This window comes from Ranitomeya variabilis, chromosome 1 (assembly GCF_051348905.1).
Source record: "Ranitomeya variabilis isolate aRanVar5 chromosome 1, aRanVar5.hap1, whole genome shotgun sequence".
In the NCBI taxonomy this organism is placed as follows: Eukaryota; Metazoa; Chordata; class Amphibia; order Anura; family Dendrobatidae; genus Ranitomeya; species Ranitomeya variabilis.
Genome location: NC_135232.1, coordinates 51,441,083 through 51,468,715, shown reverse-complemented (window position 1 = coordinate 51,468,715; position 27,633 = coordinate 51,441,083). Strand labels below are relative to the sequence as shown.

General features: G+C 43.0%; 1 protein-coding gene across 2 annotated transcripts in view; it reads right to left on the bottom strand.

Annotated features, from left to right (window-relative positions):
* ARK2C (arkadia (RNF111) C-terminal like ring finger ubiquitin ligase 2C) overlaps nucleotides 1–27,633 on the bottom strand; it is a 174,146-nt gene that overhangs the window by 19,168 nt on the left and 127,345 nt on the right. The window contains exons 2-5 of one of the 2 annotated variants that reach the window (XM_077283572.1): nucleotides 22,340–22,649; nucleotides 20,863–20,982; nucleotides 14,810–14,939; nucleotides 3,861–3,965 (exon numbers count right to left, since the gene is read on the bottom strand). In XM_077283572.1, the coding sequence (XP_077139687.1) occupies nucleotides 3,861–3,965; nucleotides 14,810–14,939; nucleotides 20,863–20,982; nucleotides 22,340–22,649 (665 nt within the window). The remainder of the gene's footprint in view (nucleotides 1–3,860; nucleotides 3,966–14,809; nucleotides 14,940–20,862; nucleotides 20,983–22,339; nucleotides 22,650–27,633) is intronic. The other variant, XM_077283582.1, reaches the window with a different exon arrangement.

Genomic DNA, 27,633 nt, shown 5'->3' with positions numbered 1-27,633 from the left:
TCTATGCAGAGACCCTGCATCTGTATACAGAGACCCCCAATCTATAGCACAATATCATCTGTATATAGAGAAACCTCATCTGTGTAGAGAGACCCCCAATCTATAGCACAGTATCCCACTCTATGCAGAGACCCCTCATCTGTATACAGAGACCCCCAATCTATAGCACAATATCCCAGTCTATGCAGAGACCCCTCACCTGTATACAGAGACCCCCAATCTATAGCACGGTATGCCAGTCTATGCAGAGACCCCTCATCTGTATACAGAGACACCCAATCTATAGCACAATATCCCAGTATATGCATAGAGACCCCGCATCTGTATACAGAGACCCCCAATCTATAGCACAATATCCCAGTCTATGCAGAGACCCCTCACCTGTATACAGAGACCCCCCAATCTATAGCACGGTATGCCAGTCTATGCAGAGACCCCTCATCTGTATACAGAGACCCCCAATCATAGCACAATATCAGCTGTATACAGAGACCCCCAATCTACAGTATAGCACGGTATGCCAGTCTATGCAGAGACCCTGCATCTGTATACAGAGACCCCCAATTTATAGCACAATATCATCTGTATATAGAGAAACCTCATCTGTGTAGAGAGACCCCCAATCTATAGCACAGTATCCCAGTCTATGCAGAGACCCCTCATCTGTATACAGAGACCCCCAATCTATAGCACAATATCCCAGTCTATGCAGAGACCCCTCACCTGTATACAGAGACCCCCAACCTATAGCACGGTATGCCAGTCTATGCAGAGACGCCTCATCTGTATACAGAGACCCCCAATCTATAGCACAATATCCCAGTCTATGCATAGAGACCCCGCATCTGTATACAGAGACCCCCAATCTATAGCACAATACCCCAGTCTATGCATAGAGACCCCTCATCTGTATACAGAGACCCCAATCTATAGCACAATATCCCAGTCTATGCATAGAGAACCCTCATCTGTATACAGAGACCCCAATCTAAAGCACAATGCCCCAGTCTATGCATAGAGACCCCTCATATGAATGCAGAGACCCCCAATCTATAGCACGGTATGCCAGTCTATGCAGAGACCCTGCATCTGTATACAGAGACGCCCAATCTATAGCACAATATCCCAGACTGGGATATTGTGCTATAGATTGGGCATCTCTGTATACAGATGAGGGGTCTCTATGTGTAGACTGGGATTCTACACATAGAGACTTCTCATCTGTGTACAGAGACCCCCAATCTATAGCACAGTATCCTAGTCTATGTCTAGAGACCCCTCTGACACAAAGTGACATCCAGAACTTAAATCGCTCCAATAGGACCCCAATCTTTGTGTTGAGACCTCTATGTAACAAAATGAGAACATGGTCACACTTCAATAGTCACTGCTGCTTCAAGAAAATTTGCATAAATCAAAAGTACAAGTGTAACACCCCAGGTAACCGGTTGTTACAGTGATGTTGCCTTCCTTTCGGGGAGAGTGATATCATGCTTGGAGGCAAGGAGGATTTCCTTTACCAGGTAACGCACCTACATGCAACACATTCTGAATCCAGGCCAGGAGGGGGAGCTCTGAACCCGGATTCAGGGGAGCTTCCAGAGCTTTAAGCATTCTGGTCTGGAGGAGGAGTTAGTCTGGAGCAGACAGTGGAGGAGAGAGGAGTGAGAGCAGAGAGTGGAGCCGTGCACCCAGGAGTGAGCTGCAGCTCCAGGAACGGAAGATAACCTGAAGGGTTGGAATGTACTGAGCATCTGAGGAAAGGAGCCAAGGAGAAGGAAGGAGCTTAGAGGGGAATTGTGACCGGGCACCCTCTGACCTGAAGCACAGGAACCGGGCACTGGGAGCCCGAGGTTGTGCTGCACTCCAGGTCGCACAGCAGAACCGGAGGACAAAGGACTTTATGTAATTTGCCCGCACCCACACCTGAAGGTGCGGCAGTACATGAAGAGCCCAGGTCGTGATAGAGACCCTATAAAAAGGTATCTGTCCCTGGACAGGAGAGAGAGAACTTTGTCAGTAGTGTGAGTAGGAAGGCTTACGGACCTCACTTGCACAAGAGACAAATGTACCATTCAAAAACTCCGCAAAAATTGTTTTTTGTAAGCAGCTCCTTTATTTCAAAGAGAGCAGAAAAACATGGAGCAAAAATGCAATGAATGAACATAGCCTTATGATTTGTCTACACGTAGCTTTCTTTTTTGTGTGTTTTTTCTTCTATATTTTTTTTGTTGTTGTTGTTTTTGAGTGGTAACCCATTTCAGTGAGAAAATACTGAAAGAATTAACATGCTGCAATTAAAAAAATAATTCTGTAGGTCAAAAATGCACCATGTGAATGAGACTTTGCTGTTTCTGTAAAATGCTGTGGTTTTTACGCACCTAAAAAACACAAAAAAACTGCAACAAAAACACTACATGTGAACAAGCTTTATAGATGGTATATAGTATGTGGGGCCCTATTTAAGGTTTTGCAATAGGACCCAGGAGCTTAAAGACCCCTCTCAAATGTATGTACAGTTGAAAAAGCTCATTCTCGATAGATTTTATAGTTTTTTTTCCTCCCTGAGTTAAAAAAAAAATCTAGTAAAAAAAGGTAATAGAAGATGGAGAGGGAAGAGGGGGATGCAGCTGCAGCTTCTCAAAAGGAGGAGGAGGAGAGGGGAAGGGAAGCAAATCCGATTGGTCAAGATTTACCCAGCATAGGTCTGACATCACTCTAAGGAGAACCCACCCACACAGCAATCAGGACAGAACGTGATATTAGTGAATCAAATAGACTATGAATGTCTCAAAAAAATTGTATTCCATTTTGCTGGATTCGTTTTAGGAAGGGGTTAAAAAATATATTAAAAAAATCTATATATCCACTTTCCCGGCCAAATTTGAGCGAATCTGACAAATTGTTAAATCATGTGAGTGCTGCAGGCACTGATGCCTCTATTATTTTACCATAATGTGCGTCCGCTACGATGGAATACTGAATATCGTCGATGACTGATTGGCTGCAGTGCTCACATCGCCAACTTCTTATTTAACTCCGAGTACTTGGGCATTTAAGAAAGATTTGCAGTGGACAATCTCTTTAGATTGCAATATCTGATGTGAGATCAGTAAGAATAATTGTTCCTTATATTCTTGGATGGAATTTTAGAAGATTCTGAAATTATTTTATGACAGTTTATAGTGTAATAGGTACAGGTTGAGACTAACGTTAAAGGGGCTGTCCAGGACGCTATCCTTAGGATAGGTCAACAATGTCTTATTCTTGCCGATTGTTCCTGGATCGGAACTGCTCAGCTGTGGAGCAAAGCTCCATCAACAGAGTTATGGCCATGGCCAGGTACTGCATATCTGAATCAATGGGGGGTTTGGTCAGTACCTGGCCGTGGCCACTTTCCGTTGACGGAGCCATGCAGCAACGGACTAATTGAAGTCAGCACAAGGAACAGCTGATCGATGGAGTTCTAGTTGTTCCATCCCCACCGATCAGACATTGATTTCCAATCCTAAGGATAAGCCATCAATGTTAAAGTTCCGACAAACCCCTCTAATGTGTCTGGTCACCGGAATATATAAATGGAAGGGTTGTGGGACAGACGATAGACTAGAAGGACAGTCATTCATGCACTTGTCGTAGATGGTTGGATGGATTGATCACCACTCCATGACACGTCACATGAAGAGTGCATGCAAAGTGGACTGGACACAGAGGGAGACACTCAGTTATATCGACTATCACACACACACAGAAGTCACTATGGATGATCCGTCTCTCATTTATGGTGCACTAAGCTCTAGGCTTGGTTATGAATGTCAGATTATCCTGAACACATTCATGTGAAGCTGGAAGCTACTCACTTCATAGCTTTCCCTCACAGCAGACGTATGCCGCACTGGACTGAGACCCTGGAGAGCAAGGAGATGAAGCTGCGGATAAGGGTAATTTCTGATTTCATGGACAACCTTTTAAAACAGACAGACAAGAGAAACAGTTAATTCATGAAGAACTGTTGCATCCAGCCTGACTATGAATGTAGAGCAAAATACCATCCACATTACGAAGTTGAAGGACCTCAATGATATTGTCCCTAGGAGCCCATATTCCTGTAGGTCAGGTTTTCTAAGCCAAAATATATGCGTCTGCAGCAGACAAAGCAAGGACGAAACGAGGGCGAGGAGTCAGGACAAAAAGACCACTCAAAGGAACCATGCACTTTCACCTGTTGGGGTTCAAACACTTGTCCAGCAATTCCTCCTGACATCTCCTAAACATACATGGTTGGTTCTGTATCCACCCAGGGCCTACTAAGACCTTTAGGGGATTCTCTCAATACGACAAACCCTGTCTCTAGTATATGTATTAAATGGTTGTTGTTGTAACCTTAGCCTCATATCTGATGGGCAGTGCAATATTTAACAAAATTACTACAAAATTTATTCACCCCAAAGCATGCCTCTCTACGTGAAGGGGTGGGAGGTCTCCGTCTCGCTACAGTCTCTCTATATGAAGTGGAGCAAGTCCTGTCTCTTTTAAGGAATTGTGGACTAGTCTTGGAGTGAAGGACCTTTGCAGGACATGAAGGCCGGTCTTTGTCTCTCTAAAGGAAGTGGGGCAGGTCCTGTGTCTCTACAGAAATTGTGGGCTGGTCTTTTTCTCTCTACAGGGAGTGAAACAAGTCTCTTTCTCTCTACAGGAAGTAGGGCAGGTCTCTATCTGCAGAAAATGAAGGCAGGTCTATGTTTCTCTCTACAGGAAGTGTATGTATATATTTCAGTTTCAGTGTGTCCTATGTTATGAGTAAGTAGCAGTCTCAGTGAATACTATAATGTATACTCAGCAGTCTGAGTATTTATGTGATGTATATACAACAGTCTCAATGTCTCCTATGTGATATGTAAGCAGCAGTCTCAGTTTCTCCTATGTGATGTATATATTTACATCAGTCTCAGTGTCTCCTATGTTGTGTATAAACAGCAGTCTTGGTGTCTCCTATGTGATATATACAGCAGTCTTGGTGTCTCCTATGTGATATATATACACAGCAGTCTCAGTGTCTCATATGTGACATATAAACAGCAGTCTCAGTGTCTCCTATGTTATGTATAAACAGCAGTCTTGGTGTCTCCTATGTGATATATACAGCAGTCTCAATGTCTCATATGTGATGTGTATATGGCAGTCTTGGTGTCTCCTATGTGATGTGTATACGGCAATTTTGGTGCCTCCTATGTGATGTATACAGCCATCTCGGTGTCTCCTATGACTGTGATGTATAAACAGCAGCCTCAGTGTCTTCTATGTGATGTGTAGACGGCAGTCTCAGTGTCTCCTAAGTAATATGTATACAGATAACCCACATATGGTCAAGAGTAATAGGAGTTTCTAAATTGCGCAAAAACCAATGGAAGAAAACTCTTTAAAGAAAATATATAATACAAAAAATCTTTATTCAATAAATACATACTGCAGAGAATAAATATGGTGGTTTGTATAGCATCAGTGTTAGTGACTGAACCAATAGTAATATATCATATCATAGTACAAGGTGTCCCCTATGCTCTTATTCATGTGTTTCTATATAAATCTCAATTCTGTGGATAGGGATTGACACTATGCAACCACTGTATTTATTCTCTGCAGTATACCTTTCTTTTTGTGTTTTTAATCATTGTATGTATTTATCGAATAAAGATTTTTTGTATTATATATTTTTTTAAGAAGTTCTTTATTCCATTGGATTTTGTGATGTGTATACAGCAGTCTCGGTGTCTCCTATGTGATGAATACAGCTCTGTGTCTCCTATTTGATGTGTATTCGGGACTATCTGTGTCTCCTATGTGAAGTAGACAGCAGTTTTGATATCTACTATATGATGTATACAGCAGTCTCAGTGGATCATTGATGCTGCTGCCAGGATCATATTCCTCGCCAACCGTTACACCGATGCCTCTACCTTGTGCCAGTCATTACACTGGCTACCCATCCAATCCAGAATCCAGTACAAAACTACTACCCTCATCCACAAAGCACTCCATGGCTCAGCACCACCCTACATCTCCTCTCTGGTCTCAGTCTACCAACCTACCCGTGCCCTCCGCTCTGCTAATGACCTCAGGTTAGCATCCTCAATAATCAGAACCTCCCACTCCCGTCTCCAAGACTTTACACGTGCGGCGCCGATTCTTTGGAATGCACTACCTAGGTTAATACGATTAATCCCCAATCCCCACAGTTTTAAGCGTGCACTAAAAACTCATTTGTCAGACTGGCCTACCGCCTCAACGCATTAACCTAATTATCCCTGTGTGGCCTATTTATAAAAAACAACAACATAATCACGTTCCTCCATCATGTTCTCATACACTTTATGCAGTTAATAGCCCTCTGTGTCTGTACTGTTACATACTTAGGCAGTTAACTGGTTCATGCAGCTTTACATGAACACCCGAGCCTTACACTATGGCTGGTCCAAATAACTAAAGCAATTGTTACCATCCACCTCTTGTGTCTCCCCTTTTCCTCATAGATTGTAAGCTTGCGAGCAGCAGGGCCCTCATTCCTCCTGGTATCTGTTTTGAACTGTGATTTCTGTTATGCTGTAATGTCTGTTGTCTGTATAAGTCCCCTCTATAAGTTGTAAAGCGCTGCGGAATATGTTGGCGCTATATAAATAAAATTATTATTATTATTATTATTATTATGTAATTACAGCAGTCTTGGTGTCTCCTATGTGATATATCCTGCAGTCTCGGAGTATCCTATCTGATATATATAAAGCAGTCTTGGTGTCTCCTATGTGATGTATACAACCATAATGGTGTCTCCTATGTGATGTATATAGAGAAGTCTCGGTGTCTCCTATGTGATGTATACAATCATCTCAGTGTCTCTTATGTGATGTATATTGCAGATCTCCCACTGCTTGAGTTCTATAAACGTTACAGAACTTAAGAGAAGCAGTTCCATCCATCACATTATGATGTGAGTTATTTAAATATTTGACCAAATATAGAAGGATAATTTTTAAGTTAATAATTTTGTATGGCCGCAAATGATGATATAGATATCCAAATGGCCTATGGCAGAAGAAAAGTTCCCCAATGGGAATTGGGTGTGGGTCTCTGCCTCTGTACAGTAAGTGAGGTGGGGATGATGCCATACAGAACATACTTTTCTACAGGTTTTTGGGTGGAAGGTTAGGTTCAATTATTGGAGGGATACTTTTAACAGGCACAGCGGTATATACGCATATATTACATGGTGGCAAAAAGGCCTCCAATCTTCGTTGATGTCGACTCCATCACGGGCCGTTAATTGCCCAACCATGTCTTTGGTGACCATTCCAGCCATTCACTGCTCTTAGCAGTGAGGTTGATATCGATAGACGAGGCTGCTGAGCTCCATGATTGACTGCAGTGGTCACGTGATGTTGTGAGGTCATAGCTAGAGTGATATCAACAAAGACTGAGTACATCAGCGGAGAGCCAGTGCAAGTACAAGCTGACTTAGTTATTATTACATATCCCTTTAAAGGGAACCTGTCACCCCCCAGGCGTTTGAAATTAAAAGAGCCACCTTGTGCAGCAGTATTGCTGCATTCTGACAATGTGGCTCTTTTAGTTCTTGTTCCTGGCACTACTGAAAAAATCGTTTATTAAATTTGTCCCTCATACCTTGAAATCGTCCCAGGGCAGGACTTTCCCCCCCAATACAGACGCCTCACAGCCGTCGCTCACGGCCTCTGCGCGCTGGGCGCCGCCTCCTCTTCCTTCATTAGCGTTCCCAGCCCCCGCGCTGTTACATTTTTTTTTCAGGCATGCGCAGTTGCGCTGCCCTTCGAACTTACAGCGCAGGTGCCGGTGACGCCAATGAAGGAAGAGGCGGCCCCCGGCGCGCAGAGGCCATGAGTGACGGCTGTGGTGCATCTGTATTAGGGGGGAAAGACCTGCCCCCGTAACGATTTCAAGGTATGAGGGACAAATTTCATAAACGATTATTTCAGCAGTGCCAGGAACAAGAACTAAAAGAGCCACATTGTCAGAATGCAGCAATACTGCTGCACAAGGTGGCTCTTTTAGTTACAAACGCCTGGGGGGGGGAATGGCAGGTTCCCTTTAACTGTCTATAAAAGTTCTAGACAGATGATGGTGCCGTGGTTGCTCAGGTTTAGCAATGCTTTTTTCACACATGGGGCTTTAGGACCTACTGTACTGAGGATATATGGGGGTGATAGCAGATGGATCCCCAGTGATTATACATTTGTTACCCATCTTTTAAATCATGATGAATGCTGTATACTTCTATAGACCGAGGGACACTTCTATAGACAGAAAAACACTTCTATAGACCGAGGGACACTTCCATAGACCGAGGAACATTTCCATAGACTGAAGAACATTTCTATAGACAGAAAGACACTTCCATAGACCAAGGGAAACTTCCATAGACCGAGGGAAACTTCCATATACTGAGGGAAACTTCCATATACTGAGGGACACTTCTATAGACAGAAAGACACTTCTATAGACCGAGGGACACTTCCATAGACCGAGGAACATTCCCATAGACTGAAGAACATTTCTATAGACAGAAAGACACTTCCATAGACCAAGGGAAACTTCCATAGACCGAGGGACACTTCCATAGACCAAGGGAAACTTCCATATACTGAGGGACACTTCTATAGACCAAGGGACACTTCTATAGACCAAGGGGCACTTCTATAGACAGAAAGACACTTCCATAGACCGAGGAACACTTCCATAGACCGAGGGACACTTCAATAGACTGAGGGACACTTCTATAGACCGAGGGGCACTTCTATAGACAGAAAGACACTTCCATAGACCGATGGGCACTTCCATAGACCGAGGGACACTTCTATAGACCGAGGGACACTTCTATAGACCGAGGGGCACTTCTATAGACAGAAAGATACTTCTATAGACCGAGGAACACTTCCATAGACTGAAGAGCATTTCTATAGAAAGAAAGACACTTCCATAGACCAAGGGAAACTTCCATAGACCGAGGAACACTTCCATAGACAGAAAGACATGTCTATAGACAGAAAGACACTTCCACAGACTGAGGGATGCTTCCATAGACCAAGGGACACTTCTATAGACAGAAATACACTTCTATAGACCGAGGGAACCTTCCATAGACCGAGGAGCACGTCCGTAGACCGAGGGACACTTCTATAGATAGAAAGACACTTCCATAGACTGAGGGAAACTTCCATAGACCGAGGGACACTTCTATAGACAGAAAGACACTTCTACAGACCGAGGGACACTTCTACAGACAGAAAGACACTTCTATAGACCGAGGGAAACTTCCATAGACTGAGGGACACTTCCATAGACTTCCATAGACTGAAGAACACTTCTATACACAGAAAGACACTTCCATAGACCAAGGGAAACTTCCATAGACCGTGGGACACTTCCATAGACAGAAAGACACGTCTATAGACAGAAAGACACGTCCACAGACCAAAGGACGCTTCCATAGACTAAGGGACACTTCTATTGACAGAAAGACACTTCCATAGACCGAGGAACACTTCTATAGAATGAGGGTCACTTCTATAGCCTGAGGGACACTTCTATAGAACGAGGGACATTTTTATAGACTCTTCTATAAGTGGCTTCCTATTATAACTGGCTGAGTGATATTAAAGGGGTTTTCCACTTTCAAATATGAACCCCGAATGCTTTAAAATATCTAAAACAGCAGCAGGTTGTCACTCACCCAACCGGTGTCTAGAGATTGCTCCCCGACTCTAATCTGGGGTTGGTGTTTTGGATGCCGTGGTGATGTCACCTGTACAATGTACATTGCCGCTTCAGCCAATCATTAGGCTGAGTAGTTACTGCCATCTACAACCACTGAGCTCAGTGATTGACTGCAGCGGTGAGGTTTGCTGATATAGGCCTCTTTCACACCGGTACATGTGGTGACAGTTTTCAGACGTACTGGAGACACGTACCGGAGATAACCACACAAATATTACCCCACTTGCCACCGCTACAGGGCAAGTGGGAAGAGCAGGGCAAATCTAATAGATGCGCCTTTCCTGGGCAGCTGCAGGCTGCTGTTTTTAGGCTGGGGGGCCTATATCAATGGCTCCTTACCAGCCTGAGAATACCAGCCCCCAGCTGTGAGCTTTAGCAAGGCTAGTTGTCAAAAATGTGGGGGACCCCATGCCATTTTTTTTAATTATTTATTTAAATAATAAAAAAAACAGTGTGGGGACCCCTCTATTCTTTATAACCAACCTTGTAGAAGCTGACAGCTGAGGGCTGCAGCCCCCAGCTGTGAGTTTTGTCTGGTTGGTTCAAGAAAATAGGGGGGATCCACGTCGGGTTTTTCATTCATTTCCTTAGATTGCAGCCAGCGGCTGTGGAATACCCCGATCATCCGCATCTACTGTCACTTTTATTAGCGGCAGCAGGTGTCGGATGATGGAGGTAAGAGTCCCAAAAGCCCCCACCTGCTGTCGTTCGGACTTTAATATAACGCTCATCATTCTCCTCTGCTCGCCGGCAGAGCAGAGGAGAATGAGGAGAGCCATCTTCAGCACCAGCCGCCGGGGAACAGCGCTTACTGTAACGCTTCTTCCCCGGCAGCCATCCGTGTGGTTCTGATGCGGCACACGGGTCGCACACAGTTGCTACACGTAGTACACACAGACACACAGACACAGATATCTCCGGTACCATTTTTTCCCGGTACCAGAATTAAATGGACGTGTGAAACCGGCCTTAGATATTATAAAGCGTTTTCAGTCCACTTTCTTGAAAGTGGAAACCACCTTTAATGATGGCAGATTTTCCATCTTGGGTTATTATGGGTTACTCAGAGGATGCGATCAGATCCTTTGCTGCCAAAGTAAAATGTGAGTGAGGCCATTGATTCTGTATTTGACGGAGTGGACAGGATTTTCTTGAGGGCTGTTTGACATCTCAGTTTGAAGAAATTAAAACAAGAAACTGGAAATTCCTTGTCTCATCCTGTTCCATGACAGGTCTGCCAGTAATGTGAATAGTAACGGGGTTGTACGTCCCCATCGCCTGACCTCTGTGAGATGTAATATGACTAAGTGTCGTGGACGGGTGGACTCCACATTTTATTGGTCTCAGTCTGGATGTGTAAATGGAGCTATTACCAGTAGAGATGCTAAACCACTTATGCTGAAAGTAATCCAGGAAAATGAGGGCTTGTAAAGAGGTGTGACATCCGACATAAAGGACGGCTCGGTGGGGGCAGAAGGGACTGCAATTTACTCCATCTTGTCTTGTGGAGAACATGTTATAATAATAATAATAATAATAATTTTATTTATATAGCGCCAACTTATTCCATAGCGCTTGTTTGTTTGTAAAAGCAGAAAAAGACAGAATTTGTCCAGCAGCATTTTTTTCTTGTGACCCCCCATGTGCAAACACACTCAATACTTCAGACAGCTACTCCCTCCAACCCCTACACACAAGAACTATTGTTAAAACCGCTCATATCACGATTATCTGGCAGTGTGAACAGGTTGACAATCACCCACAGAACGAGCAAAACACAAAAAACAAAAACAACAGGTGAAATTATCTTTTGTGCAAAGATCATGGTTCTTGATCCTGCATCGTCCTGTGTAAACAAGACTTGCTCAGTGAAGAACCATGGCAGCCTATGTGCATTGAGCCATCAACCATAGTTAGCTCAGTGCGCATCAATTGCTTTGGTCTCCTGTTTAAACAGGCAGTCAAATCTATATCTAAGATAGATCACTCAGAGCGCATCGATTGCTTTGGTCTACTGTTTAAACAGGCAGTCAAATCTATATCTAAGATAGATCACTCAGAGCGCATCAATTGCTTTGGTCTCCTGTTTAAACAGGCAGTCAAATCTATATCTAATATTGATCATTCAGAGCACATCCATTGCTTTGGTCTCCTGTTTAAACAGGCAGTCAAATCTATATCTAATATCGATCACTCAGAGCACATCCATTGATTTAGTCTCCTGTTTAAACAGGCAGTCAAATCTATATCTAATATCGATCACTCAGAGCACATCGATTGCTTTGGTCTCCTGTTTAAACAGGCAGTCAAATCTATATCTAAGATAGATCACTCAGAGCACAACCATTGCTTTGGTCTCCTGTTTAAACAGGCAGTCAAATCTATATCTAATATCGATCACTCAGAGCACATCCATTGATTTAGTCTCCTGTTTAAACAGGTAGTCAAATCTATATCTAATATCGATCACTTAGAGCGCATCAATTGCTTTGGTCTTCTGTTTAAACAGGCAGTCAAATCTATAGCTAACATCGATCACTCACAGCACATCCATTGTTTTGGTCTCCTGTGTAAACAGGCAGTCAAATCTATATCTAATATCGATCACTCAGAGCTCATCCATTGCTTTGGTCTCCTGTTTAAACAGGCAGTTAAATCTATATCTAATATCGATCACTCAGAGCTCATCCATTGCTTTGGTCTCCTGTGTAAACAGGTAGTCAAATGTCCACTATTAGTTAAAAATTTACCTATCAGCATCATATTATGCTGCAAAGTCGTCTGTGTGAACAGACCTTAACACTGCCAGTTATTATTAGACAATGGACCAAAAAGACATGGAAGGCACAAGGTCCACAAGATCTAAAATGTGCAATGCATTATTTTCTGCAGAAATGTCTTACAATTCAAAGAGAAAGCACAAGAAATCAAGCTCAGAAAGAGATGGGAGGGCACAGCAGATAAAGAAAGGTCTCGCTTCCACCCCATTCCCTGTAGACTACCCGCTCATGAGAGGATGAGCCAAATACTCAACTGGGTCAAGTTAAAAAGTAACTAAATGTACAGGTTTCATGGCACAGGACACACTACTAAATACAGTATATCCAATATATGCCATCATCATCATACACTGTCGTATCTAAAAAAATGGAATGGGGTTGGGGGTCAGGGGGCTTCAGACACCGTGTGTTTTGTTAACTTCATCTGGCGTAATGGACTGGACAGGGCGTTAAGGGAGTTGTGCTGCTGACAAGGTAACAACCAGTTGTCAATGTTTTTTATGCATTTCTAGAAGGAACAAAAAAGGGAAGACAAACAAAAGTTGTTCTAGAATTGTTATCTCCATCAGGAGAGAGGACAGATTCCTAACTAATGTGGTTGTCTGATTACTTAGTGGATCCCGGGGGGGGGGGCTGTTTAGTTAGTATTGGTGCATTTATTACATTTCTTTTCATTATTTATTGATTATTATAAACCACCATATAATTATAATAACAAAATAGGGTATAAAAGGTAAGATGCTATTAATAACACATATATCCTAAGAATGTGCCACCAAGGATTTGCAAAAAATGTCCAATTAAAAAGCCATGTAGGGAAGAAACACACAGTGAAATGTTTTTCACTCAATATCCTCTTAATTTCTTACGTTCTGTTAGGACATATGTAAAACTAAATACACAAATGCATATAAGCAAACATTTCTAAACATCAAACCCCGGGATTACAAAATGGCCTCAACCAGTCTGGATCTCACCGAGATCTGCAAACTGGATGTAGATTGGATCAGCCCATTTTTATAAGGTATACGAAATATAGGAATAGAGCCTCAGTCGGTTACAATAAATTCCACCTGTCTTTCGTGGTTGATCCTTGCCTAAAAGACTTGTTGCTCCCAGAATAAAAAGATCTCAGTTTTAATTCAAATGCAAATGAGGCTTAAGTACTCTGGGCGTGTCAAAGCACTTCCCAATCAATTCCCCGCCCAGCCCTACCTTCTTCTGCTTGACTGACAACTCGTTGGCTTGACTACACAGTTTTTGAGCTGTCAGTCAAGTAAAGGATGGGTGAGGCTGGGTGGATCTTAGAAATGAGGAGACAGACAAGAGAAGTGCTTTGACAGACCCAGAGCACTTAAACTTTATTTCCATATAAATTAATACAGAGATTTTTCAATCATGGAGCAAGAGATTGTATCAGTAAAATTATGGATTACAGTAGCTTTCAGAGAGTAACATGACCGTAGAAACAATCTGGGGGAAGAGGGGCTGATTGTGACCACAGATTACCTGTACATTGACCTCACACTATCTAAGTTGTCATCCTCTTTCTGAGAACTCTGCTGGATGCTTATCTTAAGAGCAAATGAGAAAGCTTATTCATATTCAGCATGCCCAATCTTTCCTTGGCAACCCCAGCACACATTAGATGGTTGGCCAGTCCCACCAAAATTAAAGTATTTTGTCCATCATTCATCAAATGTCTACCCTTATCTTGGTTAAGCTAATCATGCAAGTGATCTAAAAAAAGAGAACACTGCCAGTCACCTCCCTTCAGAACAAAGGAGCAGGCATATCGAAATTCAACATCCTACATCCTTCTTTGGAAACCAGTGTAGACATTAGATAGTTGTCCAGTCTCACTGAAATCAGCTGTTTTGTCCGATATTCATCTAACGTGCGTGGTCACAATAACTCATTTAATGGCGAGGAACCTGGCATGTGGCCTGTTCTGGTGACCTCCATGTGTTGGGATTGATGGAGATCCCAATGGCTGGACCATCAGAGATCATACTTTGACAACATGCCTGATTGCAGTGATACGATGAGCTTCGCTTTAGACACGAAATGGACAATAGCAAACATAAAATGGGAATCAGAAGATATATTAGGACTCACAACTCTACAAAAAAAGCTAACCTCCTAGAAAGCAATGGCCTAAGCAAGCGAAAACACAACATACGGCTATCAAGACACAAGCAAAAGCCAACTAGAAGTCTCCTCACCATTTGTGTAAGAGATGTGGTCCTGGGAAAGTGGTGCAGACGAGGACTCGTTAAGTAATGTGGATAGTGTGCAGGGACTGGTCTCACTTGGAACTGAGGATGTGTCAGACCGGCATCCACGCTGAGATCCCTGGAAATGGGGAAAAAAATGCATAAAATTAATCTCTAAGCAGTTTTGTAGAAAAAGTATTAAAACACTAAATCATCCTGAACCACCTGGGATATTAGATTATATCTAACAATCTCCCTAGACCTCCAGGGGTACTATATATTAACCCTTAACCATAACAAACCACCATGGATAATGTATAGACATATTTACTACTTTATACCCTTGACCACTAGAGATAATAGATATTAACCACTAAGCTTCTGTAGACCTCAGGGGATATTTAATATTAATTCATAACCACTCTAGACCACCCGAGATAATATATACCAGTATTTACTCCTTTACATCCTAGATCACTAAAGTTACTAAGTATTAAATGGTTGTTCCCAAAAAAAGAAAATGACCCCCTATCCATAAAACAGAGGACAATTTGAGCTGAGGTGCACATCCACTGCATTCTTTGTCAATGGGATTTTTGGAGAAAGCCAAGAGTCCAAATAGTTGCACCCTTGGTAATCAGCAAGTTTTCCTCAATCCCATGAATAGGGGATGACTTGTTTTTATTTTTATTTGGAGGGGGGTGGATCCCTTTAATCACCTATCCATTTTGGACCTCCAGGGATATTAAACATTATCCCAAAGTCATCCTAGACCACTGGAGATCATTTATATCAATATTCTACCTTTTGTATCCCAGATCACTGGAGATTAGTCTAGTCTAGTCTAGCCTAGCCTAGCCAAGACTAAGCGACGCTAGACCTCCAGGGCTGTTATAATATCACAAGCCTCTTATTTGCATTCAGACATCCCACTTTAAAATCATGAAGAAAAAAATGTTGTCCTTAGATCAGATCAAATAATGGTACATTGCTGAAAATATGGGGGCTTCTTTCTTGCTCTTGTGTCGTAGACCGACATTTGCCAGCCCAGCCCCATTGTTTGACATCTCACCAGGAATCTGTAAATGCTTTCCTCCAAAATATGTACAGCGTTCATATCACCCAATGTTCTGGAAAGTTGATTGTTAAAAAAATGCCATGGCACTATTACTACAGCATACAGTGAAGGGAAGAGGGAACAGCTGGTGCCAGTAAATCATCTCCGAAGCATAAGCTCCATCTGTTCCATACCAGTAGTGCTCAGATCACACAGGAGTACGCATCGCTACATTTACCTTACAAAGACCCCACAACCTTTCCCCGAATGTTTGTGTTTTTTGTTTTTCAGACAATATGCGACTGCGCAGACAATTAGTGATGAAAACCATGCACCGTATATAACAAGACAACAGATTTTTCTTGAAGTGACCATCAGACGGTAGCTGATCCCCTGATAATGAATGCAATCGGAAAGACTGGAGTCTTCTGTGTAACTGAACTCACCTGGGTCTGGCACAGTATCCCAAATTATCTGTTTGGACTAATTTGATGCAGTTGATGATATCTATTTTATGGCAACATTGTCTAAACAAAATTTTTTGATAGGGGTTATACAAGTGGTGTAATTTGAAACTCACAGGCCCCAATGCTAAATCTCCAACAGGGCCTCCCTTTTGGGCTCCTTAGGTTCCATGTCCTGGGTGCAACTGCAACCTCTGTAGTTACACATTCATAAAATAATGCCTTGTGCAAAGTAGTCAAGGCTAGGTGTTATCCTTATACTAACCTAACACTGCAGATACCAGGGGTGCTGAGGTAAGAAGAAGCTGCCCACACTGCTGTCCACCCTGTCTATCTGATCTAATACTGCAGATGCCAGGAGTGCTGAGGTAAGAAGAGGCTGCTCACACTGCTGTCCACCCGGTCTATCTGATCTAATACTGGAGATATCAGGAGTGCTGAGGTAAGAAGAGGCTGCTCACACTGCTGTCCACCCGGTCTATCTGATCTAATACTGGAGATATCAGGAGTGCTGAGGTAAGAAGAGGCTGCTCACACTGCTGTCCACCCGGTCTATCTGATCTAATACTGGAGATATCAGGAGTGCTGAGGTAAGAAGAGGCTGCTCACACTGCTGTCCACCCTGTCTATCTGATCTAATACTGCAGATGCCAGGAGTGCTGAGGTAAGAAGAAGCTGCTCACACTGCTGTCCACACTGTCTATCTGATCTAATACTGGAGATATCAGGCGTGCTGAGGTAGGAAGAGGCAGCTCACACTGCTATCCACCCTGTCCATCTGATCTAATACAGGAGATATCAGGAGTGCTGAGGTAAGAAGAGGCTGCTCACACTGCTGTCCACACTGTCTATCTGATCTAATACTGGAGATATCAGGAGTGCTGAGGTAAGAAGAGGCTGCTCACACTGCTGTCCACCCGGTCTATCTGATCTAATACTGGAGATATCAGGAGTGCTGAGGTAAGAAGAGGCTGCTCACACTGCTGTCCACCCTGTCTATCTGATCTAATACTGCAGATGCCAGGAGTGCTGAGGTAAGAAGAAGCTGCTCACACTGCTGTCCACACTGTCTATCTGATCTAATACTGGAGATATCAGGCGTGCTGAGGTAGGAAGAGGCAGCTCACACTGCTATCCACCCTGTCCATCTGATCTAATACAGGAGATATCAGGAGTGCTGAGGTAAGAAGAGGCTGCTCACACTGCTGTCCACACTGTCTATCTGATCTAATACTGGAGATATCAGGAGTGCTGAGGTAAGAAGAGGCTGCTCACACTGCTGTCCACCCGGTCTATCTGATCTAATACTGGAGATATCAGGAGTGCTGAGGTAAGAAGAGGCTGCTCACACTGCTGTCCACCCGGTCTATCTGATCTAATACTGCAGATGCCAGGAGTGCTGAGGTAAGAAGAAGCTGCTCACACTGCTGTCCACACTGTCTATCTGATCTAATACTGGAGATATCAGGCGTGCTGAGGTAGGAAGAGGCAGCTCACACTGCTATCCACCCTGTCCATCTGATCTAATACTGGAGATATCAGGAGTGCTGAGGTAAGAAGAGGCTGCTCACACTGCTATCCACACTGTCTTTCTGATATAATAAAAAAGGTACAGAAAACTGCACATCCTGATTCCTTGTATAAAAAAATTACATTTTTTTCCATCTTAATTTAAAAAACAGCGTATCATTTTATTGCATATGCTGCATAGATAACATCTGACGCATTTCTATCATGTAGCAACTCTTAGCCATAGTGAATGTTTCTTTCAATATTAGTAAGCGACAGGATTACAAATGTAGTAAGCCCTGATCTCTTCAAGTTTCCGATCTAACACTGGAGTTGTGCTAAGTGCCACTGCTATCTATCTTGTCTATCTGACCTAATACTGGAGATACCAGGAGTGCTGAGGTAAGAAGAGGTTGATAACACTGCTGTCCATCATATCTATCTGATTTAATACTGGAGATACCAGGAGTGTTCAAGTAAAGGTACCGTCACACTTAGCGACGCTGCAGCGATACAGACAACGATTCCGATCGCTGCAGCGTCGCTGTTTGGTCGCTGGAGAGCTGTCACACAGACAGCTCTCCAGCGACCAACGATGCCGAAGTCCCCGGGTAACCAGGGTAAACATCGGGTTACTAAGCGTAGGGCCGCGCTTAGTAACCCGATGTTTACCCTGGTTACCAGCGTAAAATGTAAAAAAAACAAACACTACATACTTACATTCCGCTGTCTGTCCCCCGGCGCTGTGCTTCTCTGCACTGTGTAAGTGCCAGCCGGAAAGCAGGGCACAGCGGTGACGTCACCGCTCTGCTTTCCGGCCGCTGTGCTTACACAGTACAGAGAAGCAGAACGCCGGGGGACAGACAGCGGAATGTGAGTATGTAGTGTTTTTGTTTTTTTTTTACTTTTACGCTGGTAACCGGGGTAAACATCGGGTTACTAAGCGCGGCCCTGCGCTTAGTAACCCGATATTTACCCTGGTTACCATTGTAAAACATCGCTGGCATCGTTGCTTTTGGTGTCAAACACGATGATACACGCCGATCTGATGACCAAATAAAGTTCTGAACTTTAATCAACGACCAGCGATATCACAGCAGGATCCAGATCGCTGCTGCGTGTCAAACACAACAATATCGCTATCCAGGACGCTGCAACGTCATGGATCGCTAGCGATATCGTTTAGTGTGACGGTACCTTAAGAAGAGGCCACTCACTCTGCTGTCCACCAAACAGTATATATCTGATCTAATGCTGGATATACAAGGAATGCTGAGGTAAATAGAGACTGCTCACGTGGCTGTACACCCTGTTTATCTGATCTAATTCTGGAGATAACATCTCTGGCACCATCTGGGTGCCAGGGTAAAAGGAAGATGCTCACACTGCTGTCCTTTCTGTCTTTCTGTTTTAATATTGGAGATACCAGAGGTACTGAATAGTGATGAACAAGTATGCTCGTTACTCAGGTTTCTCCAAGTATGCTCCGGTGGTTTCTGAGTATTTCGGCGTGCTCGGAGATTTAGTTTATATTGACACAGCTGCATGATTTGCGGCTGCTAGACAGCTTGAATACATGTGGGGGTTGCTTAACAAACAGACAATCCCCACATGTATTCAAGCTGTCTAGCAGTCTAGCTGCATCAGCATAAACTAAATCTCTGAGAACACTGAAATACTCGGAGACCACCAGAGCCTGCTCAGAGAAAACCGAGTAACGAGCATAGTCGCTCATCATTAGTGCTGGGTTAATAAGGTTATGTTTACACAGCTGTCCACCCTGTCTATCTGATGTAATTCTGAAAATACAGGAGTGCTGACGTAAGAAGCACCATGAATGCTCTATTATTGAAGATAACAGATGCGCTGAGGTGATAGAGGCTGTTCACACTGCTGTCCACAATATATAATCTAATATTGCAGATACCAGGGGTGCTGGGGTAAGAAGAGGCTGCTCATACTGCTATACACCTGTATGATCTAATACTAGAGATGCCAGGGATGCTGAGGTAAGAAGACACTGCTCGCACCACTGTCTACCCTGTCTTTTTGATCTAATGATTGAAATACAAGAGTGCTGAGGTAAGAAGAGGCTGCTTACACTACTCTTCACACTGTTTTTTATCTAATGCTTGAAATACAAGGATTGGTGAGGTAAGAATAGGCTGCTAACACTGCTGTCTGTGCTGTGTTTTTGATCTAATACTGGTTACCATATGTTATGACGTAAGAGGCTGCTCACACTGCTGTCCACCTTGTCTTTTTGAAGTGTTACTGGAGATACCAGAAGTGTTAAAGTAAGAAGAGGCTGCTCACACTGCTGTCCACCCTGTCTATCTGAAGTATTACTGGAGATACCAGAGGTGTTGAAGTAAGAAGAGGCTGCTCACACTGCTGTCCACCCTGTCTTTCTGAAGATTTACTGGAGATACCAGAAGTGTTGAAGTAAGAAGAGGCTGCTCACACTGCTGTCCACTCTGTCTATCTGACCCTCTACTGGAGATACCACTCTGTCTTTCTGAAGTAGTACTGGAAATACCAGGGGTGCTGAGGTAAGAAGAGACTGCTCACACTGCTGTTCACCCTGTCATTTTGAATGACAATACATGATATAGGTATCTCCATCTTACAGCAGTAGAACGTCTTTCTGTACATACTAACACCTGACATTCTATTACAAATGTTAATTAAGCTAACAAGACAGCAGTCATTTTACTTCTATATTGATAGAACTGTGATCTGATAGGGAAATTGTAAGCACGATTTCAATTTCCCTGCATGTTAATGATGTAATGCCCAGAAATTTTAGGTTAAATAGAGACCCTCTCTGCGGCAGCTCACCTCATTCATAGAGGTCCTGAATGATGGACTCCCCTCGTTCACTTTGATTACCCCGTCACCCCATTAGGGTGTCTAGAAAATATTTTCTAAACTAGAAAAACCTCTAACACTCTAAAACCTCTGCTTAACATCAGTTTCACCTTTCTCATTTCCTACGTGATTAGTGTGACACAATGGGAATGGGCACTTACCAGTCTGTACCTTCAGCCAAGTACCTGGGACCCAGAGGTTGAGACATTTGTACTTGTTGGTTGAAGTCAAAGCTTGGGCGTAACCGGTGTGGATGCACAGACATTTGCTCTGGAGTCCGCCTGTCAGACCATACAACGGAGAGTCGTAAAAGTATAGTAATTTACATTGTTAGCAGTAAGTTATTAGCTGAATTTCTGTTTTTTGGTGATCGATGTAATATTTTTATATTAGCTTTATACTGTATATAAACAAGTATTCACCTCCTGTTGAAGTGTTGTGTCAATAGAAGACGTCAATTACTAGCTGAACTCATTGATCTATGTTTATTCCTATCTTGCAACACAAAATAATTAACTATTCAATTATTCACCCCCATTGACATGGGACTGACATTTGATTTTATTTATTCTCCTATCTGGGAGTCACATTTAAAGGGAACCTGACAGTTTTCGAACCACCAGTTGCAAGACGTTCATAACACTCCCTTGATACCGAATGCAATGTTTTATTCTAAAATGGTTGTGGATTAATAACGAGCAATGCAGGAGAGGAAGAATCCGAGCAGGAGAAAAGTCCGCTCGGTGGCATCTGCTGGCTTTTTTTTCTGTCTGACCAATCACTCTCTCAGGCCACATCCAGATGTCTGTTTTTTGCGCACGAGTGCTATCCATGATAGCACAGTACCTATGATAGACTATGGTGCCATTTAAATGTTCGATTTTTTTCTGAGTCCTAACACGAAGTTGTCCACGGAAAATGTCAGAGACATGTCCGATGTCGGATCAAGATTGGTCATGCGAGTCAATCGGTCCGTGAAAAAAAAAAAAAAAAAAATCGGACTGCACTCAGATTACATCAGAGTACGGTCCGATTTTCAAGGACGGACTGTGAGAATGGAGAAGATGGAGAAATTGTTTTTTGTTTTAAAATCTCTCCATGTACTGAAAATCAGATGACACTCGTAAGATCAAACTCTGATCAGAATAATCGATCCGATATTTTCTCTTATGAAGAAAAAAATATTCAGCGCATCCTTGGACAGCAGGATCCACACCGTCGATCTGCCCTAGTCTAGCAGATACAAGTCCAAATACACAGTAATCTCCAGTGATCTCAAGCAGGAAGATAAGTATAAAAATGATTCCTTTATTTCTTTCATTAAAAGAGCATGTTACAGGCAGTGGATACCCCATGGTATTACCAATCCATGATTTTTACCATCCTCTGGGGTATCCACTGCCTGTAACATGCTCTTTTAATGAAAGAAATAAAGGAATCATTTTTATATTTACCTTCCTGCCTGAGATCACTGGAGATTACTGTGTATTTTGATATTTTCTCTCTAAAAAAAAGGGTATGTCTGAATGAGGCCTAAAGTGGAGTATCAATGAAGACCAACAGGGCAGGGAGATGTCTGGGCAAGCTGACTCTTCTCCCCGTGCCCAGATCATTTTTAAAAAGGATGAAGCGACTCACCTTGGGTGTGTGACTAGCCTGCGGTGCTGGGCCTCCAGGAGTTGTTGCTGGAGAAGGTATTGCTGGTGTAGGGCTTGAGGTAGGAAGGAGGGTCCCGTCACCTCCTGAAACTGTAGACCAGTCAGAGATGGCAGCGGCTGGTGCAGTGGTCCAGTATGCTGGTGAGCAGTGGCCATGTGAGAGGTCATTCCTTGTTGTGTCTGAACCGAGTGAGGATGGATGGGGAAGTCAGAGAGCTGAGATTGAGGGCTCAGATGAAAGTGGCGGCAGGAGGTAGCGTGGCCATGCTGGGATCGCTGAAATGGGGCACCTGAAAAGCAAAAACAGTAGCATCCAATTAGGATTACAGGACTGACCACCCTCAACAGAAGGGCAGCACGGCTCCAGGGCCTTCACCATTTAATGGTCTTCATTTGGATCTGAGAACTAATATTTTTGCACTATATAGCGGCATTATTTGTGCACTGCATAGCAGTATTAATATGGCATCGGATCACTTGCGCAGTATAAGGCGGTAATATTCGAACACTAAGGCTTCTTTCACACTTGCGTCGTGAGACGTCTGTCGCAATGCGTCGTTTTTGGGAAAAAAACGGATCCTGCAAATGTGGCCGCAGGATGCGTTTTTTGCCCATAGACTTATATTGCCGACGGATCGCAACGTATGGCCATACGTCGCATCCGTCGTGCACTGGATGCGTCGTGTTTTAACCATTTCCTACAGTGCATGCACGTACGGGACTTTAGAATGGGCAGCGGATACGTTGAAAAACTGCATCCGCTGCCCACGTCGTGCCAAATGTTCACAACGTGCGTCGGTACGTCGCGCCGACGCTTAGCGACGGACCCGTACCGACGGACCCGTACCGACGCAAGTTTGAAAGAAGAATTAGGGCATGTTCACACATTGTGTTTTTGCTTGTATTTTTTTTTTACTGTGGAAAAATTTTAACTTTTTACAAAACCATCAAAGCGAATGTTTTGTTTTGTTTTTTTAGCTCTCACGCTACTAATTTTTTCCTTGCAGATTTGAACCATCAAAACATATTTTTTTCAAGTCAATTCTTTGCAACATTTTTTAAACATTCCAATGAATAGGAAAAGAAAGGAACGAATGCATCAAAAAATATGCAGTACGTAAAAATGCATAAAAAAATGCATCAAAATGTGTAGTTTATCTAGTGATTTTCCTGCCAAGACACTGATTTTTGGTGCAAGACAATCTGCTGTGTGCACATACTCTTATCTGGCATTTCTACAGCGCCAGAACATAGTTGCTATAAGGTTAGGAGCAGACGCCTGTGTATTCTCTCCTCCAAGACAATCGGGTCAATTATACAATTCACACTGATCCAACTCATCAGAGTGTGCATATGCTCCAAATCTCTTGGATGAGCAGAAGGTGGAGAAAAAAAATTTCTTCATCTTCTCCATTCTATAAGTCCATGGAAATTGACCTGCACTCAGATGTAATCCGAGTGCAGCACAATGGATGGTTACCACGCACTCCCGATTGACTTGAATGGCCAAGTGCAATATCCGATTAAACCTCGGGCATGCAGTGATTTGAGCCGGTCCGAGGAAAATAAATCTGACATGTGCACGGCCCCAGAGACTAACATTGGTCCGAGGGAGATCCGATTTTTTGTTCGATTCCATTCAGACCGAAAATACGGCCATGTGAATGAGCCTTTACCTATTGGTATTTAGGAACAAGGTAGTGATATTGCAGTCGGACATTATGAGCTAGCATTACGTCTTCATTGTAAATCATAGGGACATTACCATTGTAGACTATTGAATTCACCCAAAGAAAGATTCTGATCATTTCAAAAATTAAAAAATAATAAGTAGAGATAAAGTTTAGGATTTCAGATAATCAGACATTTAAGAATTTATATTTATATATACAGAAAAGAAAAATATCTTTGTACCGTGTTAGCCAGTAGGAACAGCAGAAACCTTTCCCTGCAACCAGAAAAAATGTAAAACCTGTCCATTTATAATGACCACGGACAAGATAAAGATCCCCAATTCACATCAGGACTACAAGATCCCAGGTACTTTCAGCTGCATCACATCTAATGTGGTGTACCTAATTATTTGTACTAAATGTCCAACTGGGGGTCTGTATGTGGGGGAGACACAAGGAACAAGGTTGAACTCTCATCGCCACACAATAAGAGAAAAAATAATGGATCCACCTGTGGCCAAACATTTTTGTCTCCCCGATCACAGCACCATGGACATGAGATTACTTGTATTAAAAGCTAACTTAAAATCTCAGAGAGACAGAAGAATCTGTGAGTATAAATTCATGACAACCTTTGACACTCTCAGTGCAGGAATGAACGAGTCGCATGGATTTATGTCTTTTACATCAATTAAGGAATTTGCTCCTCAGACCTTGTGGGGGCATCATAACACAGAACCAGACTCCAATCAGAGGACAATAAACCTTTCACACTCCTTATCTATGAACTGTTCCAATATTTATGGACACAACTGTTTATCCCCCCTCTCCCATAATTTATAGCTCTGCTTCATGTCACTTGTCTTATCCATTGCATTATCTTTCTGCTGTTTTGTGCATAAATATGTGATTCATCAGAATTTGTATTAGTCTATGCCTGATGAAGAGACCTGAGTAGTCTTGACAGCTTGCAACTTGTTACCATCTTCTCAGATAGCCATTAACAGGTATCAACCACTGAGGACTCTCAATTCTAAATATATATATATATATATATATATATATATATATATATATATAGTCTTAAATATAAAAAAAAAACATAAAAATCCAACTTCTTAACAAGGCATCTACTAGGTCACATGAAGGACTGCAGTGTATTCCGGCACTATGAGAAGATAAAATATTGCAAGTTCATGACTGTCCAGGAAACTGGGGCATACAGTAACTACAGTAACATAATCATAGCCCCAAGCAAATGTTTCCACCGTGCCCTAGCGCAGCAGCGAGCCACTTTGTGAATGTTATTTGAAGCCATTTTCTGCAGAAGATCCTGTATATTAGTCTATGTGTAATGATGACCCCTAGAAACGTCTTTTCCAGATCCAGAGTAATATCGCAGCTACAGAGAAGACAACATAATGCGGTAAATATCATGTGTGCCAGACGGTCAGGTACTAAAGCGACAGCTCGTAATATCATTATCCTAACTGTCATACCCAATAATATCAAGATCTGTGCTTCCATGATCCATAATATCATCTTCTATATGATTATTTCATGTAATATCATAATTCAGACTGTCACATTCAGTAACATCATCATCTATATAATAGAGATGAGAGAATCATTTTGCAGCACCCCGTTGCAGCACCGGGGCCGCTGGATGAGAACCATGCAAACCACCTTCTACTTGCAGGCACCGCTTTTATCTGTGCAGCCATCTCTTACAATGTTGTGCCAGGCCACCTGATCAAAAAAGAGGAGCCACGGAGATCTGGGTGATTCTCAGGTCTCCTATCCAGCAGCCATGGAATACTGACCTGTCCACTGGATCAGGGTCCTGCGAATGGGTTCAATCATCTGTGCTACCTATCTGTACTATTCCATAGTGTTGTAACACGGCAATACTTTGTCACAACCCAGCTTTAACTCTGCAGTCCTCTTCAGCAAGTCTCCTTACTTGCTCTACGGTTCCGCATCTTGTTTCTTCTACTACTGAGGCCCTGGAACCTCCACACTCGGGACCCCAACTAATCAGTCAATGTCACTCACAGTGAAGGGAGACTAAGTGCAACATGAAGGGGTCAGGGAACCGGAACCAAACACTAGGGAAGGGGGGAATGGAGACCCATAGACAGATCTAACGTCACCATGTCTGCCCTATCATCCCTATAAAGGTTCCACACCTATCGCCTAGTAGTATACCTAATCCCTGCCTGACGCTGGGGATAAGCCCTTCTACCGGGAAGGACAGGATGAGCACTAGTCAATACCCACTACCGCTAAAGACAGACGGAGTACACAAACAAGGAGGAACACTTAGCTTGAGTAGACTCAGAGAGAAACAGAGACGTCCTCCAGCAACACCAAGGAGGAAGATAGCTGACTGCAACAGCTCCAAGCAGCAACAGGGAACTGGAAATGGAAATATCAACCCCAACTCCTAGCAGCAACCTAGGGGTTATAAACATCCCAGTCCAGGTGTGTCAACTAGAGCCGTGGGAGGTTGCCACTGGGTCCTAAAGTCCGAAGAACTAGGAAGTAGTCTGCAAAGCCAACCACTGAGAACTTCTGCAGCTAGATGCAGTGTGACTGTCTGCAGCCTCTGACACATCCGTGACAGTGATACTCAGCTCTGCTTAGGCCCATTACCTTCTGCGTTACAAACTCTTGGATTTGTGACTGTCTCTCTTCAGGATCTCACTATCTCTAGCATTTGGTCTCCTCTTACTGTGGATCACCCCAACTGAAGCACTGCTGACTTTGCCCTCCAATCTCTTACAACCACTAACAGGAAGCAGTCACTTGCCCTAATACTTAAGCCCACCCCCACCATGGGCTAGCCCAAACATTATTGCTTTCTTAACTTACCCTATCGTCACTACCTATACTACAGTCAACTATCTACATCCTACTCTACCTTATCTTTTACACTATAACATCTTACATCGTCACAATACACTACTATTTTAATAATACGTATCACACTCTATATCACAATCCACATTATACATAATATATACAAAAGACACAAGACATTATTCCCACTACACAATACACAGTGCACGATTGGTGTCTTCAGGGGAAGGAACGCTGCAGCACACTCCACCATCCTTACGGTATCACAATCTAATTCTGTTGTAACTACAAATACAAATAGGTGTGAGTGAATCTGCTGAAATTTCAATGTTTGGCTGGAAAATTTGATTTACATCTCTCCAGACTACAGGGTATAATAAACAGGGGGGTTAAAAAATAAATAACATTATACTCACCTGACCCCTCTCCTGTCCTGGGCCATCCACCCGGTACTCCACTGGCTCACTTCCTTCTTATGATTCCAATCTTTGCTTCCACCTTCAGTCACCGAAAGAGCCAAAGAGTGAAGACCAGACCTATGAGGCGGGAAGAGAGCCAGAGGAGGACAAGGCAAGGAGCTGCAGCTCCAGGACAAATGAAGGGCAAGGTGTATTACATTTATTTCTATAAACTCTTTCTGCCCTGAAAACAATTAAGCAAAATAATCGAGTTGAAAAAAAATAAACTTGTGTTGTGGTAAATCCATTTTTTTCTGAAAATCCAAAGCAAATTTCATTCA